The sequence below is a fragment of the Crocuta crocuta genome, unplaced genomic scaffold (genome assembly GCF_008692635.1).
Source record: "Crocuta crocuta isolate KB4526 unplaced genomic scaffold, BGI_CrCroc_1.0 scaffold367, whole genome shotgun sequence".
Taxonomy (NCBI): domain Eukaryota; kingdom Metazoa; phylum Chordata; class Mammalia; order Carnivora; family Hyaenidae; genus Crocuta; species Crocuta crocuta.
In genome coordinates, this window is record NW_027527936.1 from 6,216,141 (window position 1) to 6,224,852 (window position 8,712).

General features: G+C 56.9%; 1 protein-coding gene across 1 annotated transcript; it reads right to left on the reverse strand.

Moving 5' to 3' along the window:
- Positions 1-238: 238 nt before the first annotated feature.
- KNCN (kinocilin) lies at positions 239-3,031 on the reverse strand. The gene is made up of 4 exons (XM_077752211.1): positions 2,881-3,031; positions 1,765-1,833; positions 1,123-1,197; positions 239-318 (listed from the first exon to the last, which is right to left on the reverse strand). The coding sequence occupies exons 1-4, from the start codon at positions 3,029-3,031 to the stop codon at positions 239-241; spliced, it is 375 nt and encodes a 124-aa protein (XP_077608337.1).
- Between the last annotated feature and the right edge of the window lie 5,681 nt (positions 3,032-8,712).

Genomic DNA, 8,712 nt, shown 5'->3' on the forward strand with positions numbered 1-8,712 from the left:
AGAGAAAATCCATGTCAAAAGCCAGAGGCCAGGGTCCCCTGTGGAACCTCCAATGACACCTTTGCTTCAGGCTCTGCTCTCTGCCACATGGAAGCCATTTCCAAAGAGCTTTGCTCAGGCGAATGCAGGTCTCGTGTCTCTAGGGCCCAGTTCATCTCTGGTTTGGGCTCTGAGATCAGGGTAGCAGGCAGAGAGGGAGGGAGGGAGGGAGGGCAGGGGGTAGCCCCTCAGCCCTGCCTCAGCCCTCCCCAGTCCCCCGGCCCCCTGGCTTCAGCTTCTCCAGTGTTCTGCTCACAGTGGACAGGCTGCTTCGGGCTCCTGGGTGAGAGACAAGCACAGGGCTGCCTGAGTAGACAGATTCCGGATCAGAGCAACTCAGAGGGCCAGTGGGGAGGGCGGGGAGTCCCAGGGACAGCTTCAGCTGAGTTTAAAGAGGCACGGATGGTCAGACTGGCTCTTCAAGAGGACAGCAGCATGGCGGGGTTGGTGGGCGGTTAGAGGCTGGACTTGAGGCTGGCTGCCTGGTTTCAGTTCTGGTTCCACTACTTCCTAGCTGCCTTACTTAATCTCTCTGTGCCTCAGTTGCCCCATATATAAAGTGGGCCTAATTACAGTACCTCCCTCATGTGGCTGTTTTGAGAATGGAACACATTAATATATGTAAAGTGTTTGGAGCAGGGTCTGGAAGGGAGCCCTTTGCTGGGATTAGGCATCCCAGCACTGACAGTAGACGCTGTGGGCTAGGCCCATCTTTGAGAAACTCCTGCCCTAGAATCTTCCAGTGTGTGGAGATGGGGAAGGAGGAAGCTGTTCCATTTCAGTTACTGGCTCTGAGAGTTGGATTCCATCATGGGAGAAGAGAGTGAGAAAATGTAAACTGAGACATGGGACCATGGGTCTGTCCGGGTGCCCATGTGGGGCACAACAGAGAAGCCCTGAGGTCAAACAAGAGGAGCCCAGCTCAGCCCCGAGCAAGAAGAGTTTTGGCTGAACACTCTGCTGGCTCCTGGTGACTGGGGACGCCCCTTCTGCATGTCCCTCCAGGCTTCTCCCTGGCTCCCACAGAGCTGCTCAGCCAGAGAGCAGAGGTGGAAGATGGACTCAGGAGTTTTTAAAACTTACCCTCTTTATTGCCATTGGTGCTGGATCTTCCCTCCCCATGGTCTGGCCCTGGATGGGGGTGGATTCTCAGGCTCCCTGCACAATAAGACCACCCCAGGCCCCCTGGTTACTAAGCCATTCTCAGATCAAGTCCTGCTTTGGGAAGGGAAGACCTGCCTGTTGCCTCATCTCCATCCCCGCTGCTGTCTTCACTCCACCACATTCCTTTAGGCCTCCCACATGATCTGGGCTGGTTTGGGGGTGGAGATGGGAGAAATGGGCCCTTGAAAGGGAAGATGGAGGACTTTTTGAGGAGGTGAAGGTCGCGGGGAGAACTAGGAATATGCAAAGCCCCCCAGGATTGATGGAGATGGTAGCCTGTATGTGGGCAGCTGAGATGAATTGAGGAGCTATACAGGGGTCCTGAGGTCATTGTTGGAGGTCATGGCAATGCCAGCACACACACACGCACCTATACCTACACACACACCACACACACACCACACACACCACACACACACACACACACACACACACAGAGCCAGATCAGTCATACACATGGGCAGGGTTTTGCCCCACAGTGGGCCACAGATTCACACACAACGGGTCTCACACAACAGTCCTTGGAATAGGGCTCTGCTGGGGGCTGGGGAGAGGACTCACCTATGGTAGGCAGGATGTGGTCCAGGTTGAACCGAGCCTTTAGAAAGGGGTAGGCCAAGATGAGGAGCCCTGAGAAGAGAGACACAGAGGGGTCCTGTGATGGGGAAGGGGCTGGGTTAGTGCAGGCTGCATGAGGCTGTGGGTAGACTGTGAGCCCAGGGGTGGTTTATGAGGGTGACATGGATGTGCACAGAAGGAGCATGAGTGTGCACGTTGGACTGTGGGTGCGTAAATGTGAGCCTGTGAGAGTTTAGGGGGGCGGCTCCCCATCACCCAGGCCTAAGAGGGGGCAGGGAGTAGTGCCTCTTTGGAGAAAGGGCTACAGGCTGTGAAAGCCCAGGTTCCTGGCTCTAGCCTGCCCAGGTGCTAACTGGCTGGAAGTGGGCCCAGCTGACATCACCGCCACCAACACTCTGCTACCCCTGCCTCCCCTGAGCCTGGGAGCTCCTTAGCGTGCTTCTTCCTACCCAGCCCTGGGGAGCGCTTAGCAGAAGAGTGGACCCTGCCCTGCCCACCTCCATTTCATCCCCAGACCAAATGTCTGTGACCTTTGGCAAGAATTTGCAGGTACAGAGGCCAAGAACCCACCCGTCTGGTGCTTCTGGCTCTGCTTTTGGCCCAGGAGGTGGAGTGGGGAGGGATGGTACTCAGCACTGTGGGGATATCAGTGGGACTGGCTCAGATAGAGAGTGGATGGATGCTTGGACAGACAGATGCCCTGCCAAGAAATACCAGGAAAGAAAAGGAAACCCTTTGAGTTGGATCCTCTCTTGGCTGAGTGTCCCACTGGGACATCTGTCCTCCTTTACGTGACCCCTGTCAACCCACCCTCAACAGGCTTATGAATTCCACCCCAAACCCAGGAGCCCAGGGCTAGGGACTAGAGGGCCAGAGAGGAGTTTGACGTCCAGCTCCCTTCTCCCAGTCTCCTTCCCCCCAGCAGAAGGAACCTCACTCCAGCCCTCCCTGCCTCCCTGTACCTCCGACAGCTGCTTTGCTCACGTCTCTGTAGCTTCTATACTCCCCAACCGATTCCTATGAAACCAGCCATTCCCTCCATTTCTCATTCACCTGACCATGCCCCCGCTCCCCCTTCCAAGCCCAGCACCTGCTCACCCAGACCGGCGGCGCCAATAAAGATGCCACCCACGGCAGCTGCAGCTTTGGACACGGACACACCGATGATGATGCTGCCGGCCACCAGGCCGAGGGCCACACAGGCCAGCTGCAGGCAGCGGAAGTCTCTGCTGCTGATGGGGATGTCCATGCAGGCCTAGCCAGGGGTCTGCTGCCAGAGGGGCCTGTCCCCGGGAGAGCCCTGGAGGTCTCTGTCCTCCTGGATGTATCTTTGCTGACGCTCCACCTTCAGAGCAGGGGTTTCTGGGGAGGAAGATTCGAGGCTGGTAACCCTATCCCACAGCTCTCCAAGGGGCCCCCGGCCGCACCTTGACCTAGGATCCCTGCCAGGTCACCCCAGCCTACTCTTCCTCCCCCAAAGGCCCCTGAATGTGGAGGTCGCTCCTGCCTGACCACATCCTGCCTTGGCCACCAGAGTTCTGGAGAGCGGGGCCTGCCGTACGGGGTTCTCTCCTGTGCGCTTCCTCTCGGGAGGGCTGAGCCTGAGCGCCCGTGCCCAGGACATCGCGCCCTAGCTCCCTGGAACCTGTGTGGCTGCCACTGGGCCTTGGCCTATTAAAGTTTAAAGCAGTGGGGGAGGTTGGTCCAGGGGACACGGGCTCCTCAGAGAAGTGGGCCGCAGGGAGGTCCTGAGTTATTCATGAGGCTGCAACGTGAGCTGCCACCTGTCCCAGAGGCCCACGCGGGCAGGCAGCCCGGGTTCCACTGCTGGCGCCTGAGGGGGCAGGGTGGACTGCGGGGTTTAGTGACCAGGGACATCAAGAGACTCCCGGCTGTCTGCTCAGGGCCCACCCTTGCTGTCTTCCGCCATTTGGCACATGAGGCCTCTGCTCAGGGACATGGAGACAGGCACAAGTTGACACATAGGGGGCCTGGAGGAAGCTCAGAGGCCGGAACAGTGACTGGGACAGGAGGAGAGAACGAGGTTCATGCTCGCCCCGCGCCCCTCCCCCCAGCCTGTCAAGCTCTGGTCTCCTAGGGGGAGCAGGGCTGAGGGGTCTTGGTTTGAGGCTGATCTCAGGGGACCTCCTTCTCCTCAGGTAGGCTTGGTACTCGCCCCCCTTTTAGTTGCCAGTGGGCTGGGAAGGATCCCTAGCAGGGGGCTGAGAGGGAAAAGCAGAAGTGGGGGGCGTGAGGTAGGAGGAAGATAAACATAGGGAGAGGATTGGCAGCGGTGGGGTGTCAGCAGCCAGGGTCAGGAGACTGGGACATGGCTGGCGCCTCCCGACCTCCTCTGCCCTGCCTGTCTGACCTACTTGCAGCACCCACCAGTTAGAGGCTGGGCATTGGTAGCCCAGCCCAGCCCTAGCCCACCCAGACACAGCCCTCACCACTAACTGCATTCTCTGGCCTTTTATGGATCAGGACCTCCCCCATCCCAGGATCTGGGCCTGCCCCTAGGCACCTGGGCAGGTCCCAGGGTCCCACCCCTGGCCCCACTGGCCTCTCGTTGTGTGCCTGTCTCCCTGACTATGTCTGCCACCCAGCAGAGCCAGGCCAACAGCTCCACAGCTACCCCCTGCCCCTCGCTCCTCCCCTTCTCTGCTGCCGCCCTTCTGTTGAATGTCTGCCTAGCTGTCGGGAGAGCGCCTCCGTCCTGCAGGACCCTGCTTGGCCAGCCCCAGCTCGTGAGGCCCGTCCTGACGGTGCCTGAGTGGGGGGAGAGGGCTGCCTACCACTGCTCCTGTGTCCCCCATGCTGAAGTGCCCACCATCTGACCTCATTCTCTGTCTCCTCTGTGGACCAGAAGCTCCTCAAGGGCAGACTCGGGGAGTGAGCTCCACAGAATGCCATGGCTATCAGGGACCTGGGCGAGGCTTCTGAACACAAGGCGGAGTTCAGGGAGGGCTTGGACCTGCACAAACACCTCAGGTCAGCAAAGAGGAAGGCTACGGGCACCCTGGCACCTCTGCCTCTAACAAAGCGCTTTCCTTGGATGGGGGTGGGGGCCTGAGAAGGCCAGGGTCCCCTGACTGAGCTTTGCCAAGGGAGACACTGTCAGGAGGCTGAAGAGAAGCCCGAGGCAAGAACAGGTGTGAACTCAAAGGTTCGCAGAGAGGAGGAATGACTGCAGAGCACCAGTGGGCCCCAGGCTGTGTCCCTGGGCCCCAGAAGAGGAAGCCCCTGGAGGTGGGCATTCCCCAGCCACAGCGGCTGCTGCCAATGTTCTCTGTGCCTCTCTCCAGGATGAGTTCTGATTATTCCTCTAATTAGGCATCAAATGACAGCCCATGTCTCTGTCACACATAATTGATCCCCCCACTGACTAGTTTTAGAAGGAGCTGTCAAAATAATTGTCTATGAAAATGTGTTCTGACATGTTGAGCTTTGGGAATCTCAACGCCCTCACCCCCATTAAGTGTTTGCATAACTCGGGCTGGGCAGGGTATGAAGCTGATGGTGGCCCCCACACCGTCAGCGAGACAGGGCACTTCATGCTGTGGGACTTGGGCCAGCCACTCCACCGCCTGAACCTCACTTTGCCCATCTGGTGAAGGGGGATGGGGGGATGGCAGAGGCTGGAGTCAGGGAGGCCTGCACATTGTGAATTTCATATTCCAGAAGAATACTCCAACCTCTAAAAATTGGAGACCAAATGCTAAATTAGAGGGTGTTTTTGTTTGTTTGTTTGTTTTTTGACATTGTAAATCCCTCAGGGCACAAAGTCGGAAGAGGAAATATGGAGGAGAGACCCATGAAGCCATTATCAGTTACAAGATCACAGAACTATAAACCTCCGCAAGCTCCTTCATAGAACAAGTAGGGAGGCTGAGACATGGGGAGAGGAACGGTTGCCCCAGAGTCCTCGACAGACCCTGTGTCCAGATTCCCGGTTCAGCTCAGAAGTACTCTAGCATTTCGTTGTCCCTCAGTTTCTAAATTGTCTTATTTGAGGTGGGAGGAATTGGCAATCCCACCATCAGAGGGAGGCACAGTGTTCAGTCAAGGCCTCCATCTTTGCCATCACGACAGGGGAGTGTCATTAAAGGTACTTAAAGCCTTTGTGATGCCCACTCTTCCATTGATTAGAAATGTAGAGAGGGAGGCTTGCCAATTCTTTCCTCAATATAGGCTGGTTCATCTGTGAAAAAGAAATACAAGCTTGTCCTTGGGTGATGTGCTTCCTACGATAGGTAGAGTTGGAAACCCAAGTCACTAGAGGCCAATCACCCCACCTGTCCCCTACCCCTCACCCTCCCCCCCCCCAGCACCAGAGCCCTCCTTCCTGAAGTCTGGGGCCTCCAGGCCTTTGGACCCCGGGGGTGGGTAGGCCACGGGTCATCTCTTTGTCTCTAGGCGAGGCTGGGGCTGGAGTGCCTGCCTATGCTTTTTCCTTCCCAGAGGCGCCAAGTCCAAGGCTGGCCTGGGGTGGGAAGGAAGAGTGGGCGAAAGGCCTCAGTGTGGTTTAGTTCTGTTTATTTTCCTTGAGGGGTGAGGACCCTGGAAAAGAGCGTGATTAATGCACCAATCCCCTGGGGGACGGGCAGCTTTCCCAGACTGTTCAGAAGCTAAACTCAGGGAAGTGGCTTCCAAGGCAACTGCTACCATGGCAACAAGAGTGCCAGCCGTGGGGGTACCTTGCTCCTGGCTCCCCTCCAGACCTAAGCAGCTGGAGTTGGCACGGGACCAGGGCACCGCTGTTTGTGGAACAGGTGCATTGGGCTGGGAGGGAGGAGGGCACCCCAGAGCTCAGGCAGGTGGGTCCCCAGAGGGAGAAAGACTTGGCCCCTATGCCCAGGCCCCCAGCTAGAGGTCAGATAGGAGTCTTGCTAACTAGGTTTGAGGCAGGAGGCCTGAGGTCTAGGACATGCCGGCTGGCTGGGACCATCTTTCTCCTAAGGCTCAGTCCAAGCCTGAGCCCTAGAGCTAGGGGACTGGCCGCCCTAGCTGAAGCCCCCAGAGCCTCCCTCAGTGTGTCTGCCATATGTCTTTGCCCAGCAGAGCCAGACATGTGGCCTGGGCCTCATAAAGGACAAGGGACTTCCCAAGGTCACCCAGTGAACAGTGGCAAAAGGACTAGTACACAAGACCCCCAAGATCCCCAAACTCAGACTCTGCCCTGGCCACTACAGCAGCCCCTTGGGGACAGGGAGCCCAGCCCAGAGGGGCAGAGCAGCCTGTCGGCAGGAAGACCCCACAAAGGGCTAGAAGCCAGACCCATCTGGAAAGCCCAGATCCATCTCCACCCACACAAGCCAAGGAAAGGGGGAAAGCTCGTCTTCATCACTGGCACAGAGTGGAGTAATTCTGCCTCAGGGGATGGCAATGAAAACAGCTACAACTACCATAGCCAGCCTTTACTGCATACTTGCTGTATGTGCCTGAACTGCTCTAACGCTGTATTTATTAATCCACAAGTTCACAATGGCACCAAGAGGTAAGCAGCCCAATTTTGGCTAAAGAAACTGCTACCCAGGGCAGTAACTTGCCAAGGGCGCAAAGCTAGTTAAGCGGCAGGGCTGGGATCTGAACCCTGGCAGTGCAGCTCTGGGTCCCAAGTCTCTCTCAGAAGAATTTCATTTCTGTCTTCCTACCTGTAGAGCGAAGTAAGTTTTTCCTTTTTCTGCTCAGTTCTAAGTAGGGCAATATAATGATATGACTGCTATGAAAATTAAATAAGGCCAAGTACTTTCTCCGCAAGCAGCTGTTCCTTAGTAAGCACACAATAATGCCAGCAAAACCAAAGTAAGCACTGTAGCATTTAAGCAGAGCCGTGAAGGATAAGAGGGGCCTTGCCGGTTGGACCGGGGATGGGGAAGCAGGCTTGCCAAGGGCATAGCCGGAGCAAAGGCACGGAGGCACGACAGAGCCGGCTGGTGCTGCTCACAGCTGGGAGTAGGGGGCACTTGGTCCAGGAAGCCCCTGGAAGTCCCATCCCTGCTGGCCAACCCAAAGGACTGACTGGGCTGGAGCTAGAGTCGGGACAAAACTCATACCCTGGCTCCAAGCCCCCAGGGACTGGGAGACTTTGGGCCCAAAGGCTCAGATTCTGCAGGCCTGTCTCTCTAGCCCATCCCACTCCAGGTAGAAGAAAGGATGTGAGCACATTAACAGTTACTGGGAAGGGAAGACAGCCAACAGAAAGTGTGTCTACATGGAGGCACCCACACTGCAGGAGAGCCCCTAGAGTGGGGAGCTCCCAATCCCATCACCCGTCTCTGCTCCCCTGTGCAGAAAAGCTGCCAGTAGCACCTTGTGCCCTGCCCCAATCCTCGGACTTCCGTCTTGCCAACCCCTTCCCACCCCTGCCCTCTCCAGTGTAGCTCTGAAGATGACACCGGACAAAGCACAGGAAAGCCCTGTGCGTGATGCACATGAAAGCCGTGGCTGAGGCGCCATTTTTCTTTGTTCCAAGTCTGGCACAGTCCTGGGCACACAACACCCCAAAACAGATCCTGAAGAAAGGCTTAGTGCTGCTCCAGACAGACAGGGCTTTGTTCCTGCCTGTGTGGGTGCTGGCCTGGGCACAGGGCACATCTAATAAAATACTTTTTGAAGACGGCTTGTGTGATGGTTGCTGACCATCTTCTGCCAATGGCGAGACCCTAGGGGGCAGAGGCTGCTTCCCACTCATCTCTGGATCCGAGCACAGAAAAGGAGATTGACAAATGCTGATGAACTTCATTTCCTCGTCTAAAAAAGAAAAGCAGTGAAATCTCCTTCACCTTGTGTTGGGGGTCCAATGAGGGGCTAGATTGAGAGGTCCCACTAGGTGCGCCTTCCCCGCACTGGGCTGGACTCAGCCCCTCTCAGGGAGGCCTGTCTCCTCAGGTTTACAGGGGAGGAAAGGACCATCAAGAAGGCCGCAGC

Excerpts from the sequence above, each read along its gene's own strand:
- KNCN (XM_077752211.1), bottom strand. The coding sequence starts at position 3,031 with ATGGACATCCCCATCAGCAGCAGAGACTTCCGCTGCCTGCAGCTGGCC. Across the intron at positions 1,198-1,764 it reads CCACATCCTGCCTACCATAG|GGAGCCTGAGAATCCACCCC; the intron begins GTGAGTCCTCTC and ends CTTATTGTGCAG. Across the intron at positions 319-1,122 it reads CACCAATGGCAATAAAGAGG|GAGCCCGAAGCAGCCTGTCC; the intron begins GTAAGTTTTAAA and ends TCTCTCACCCAG.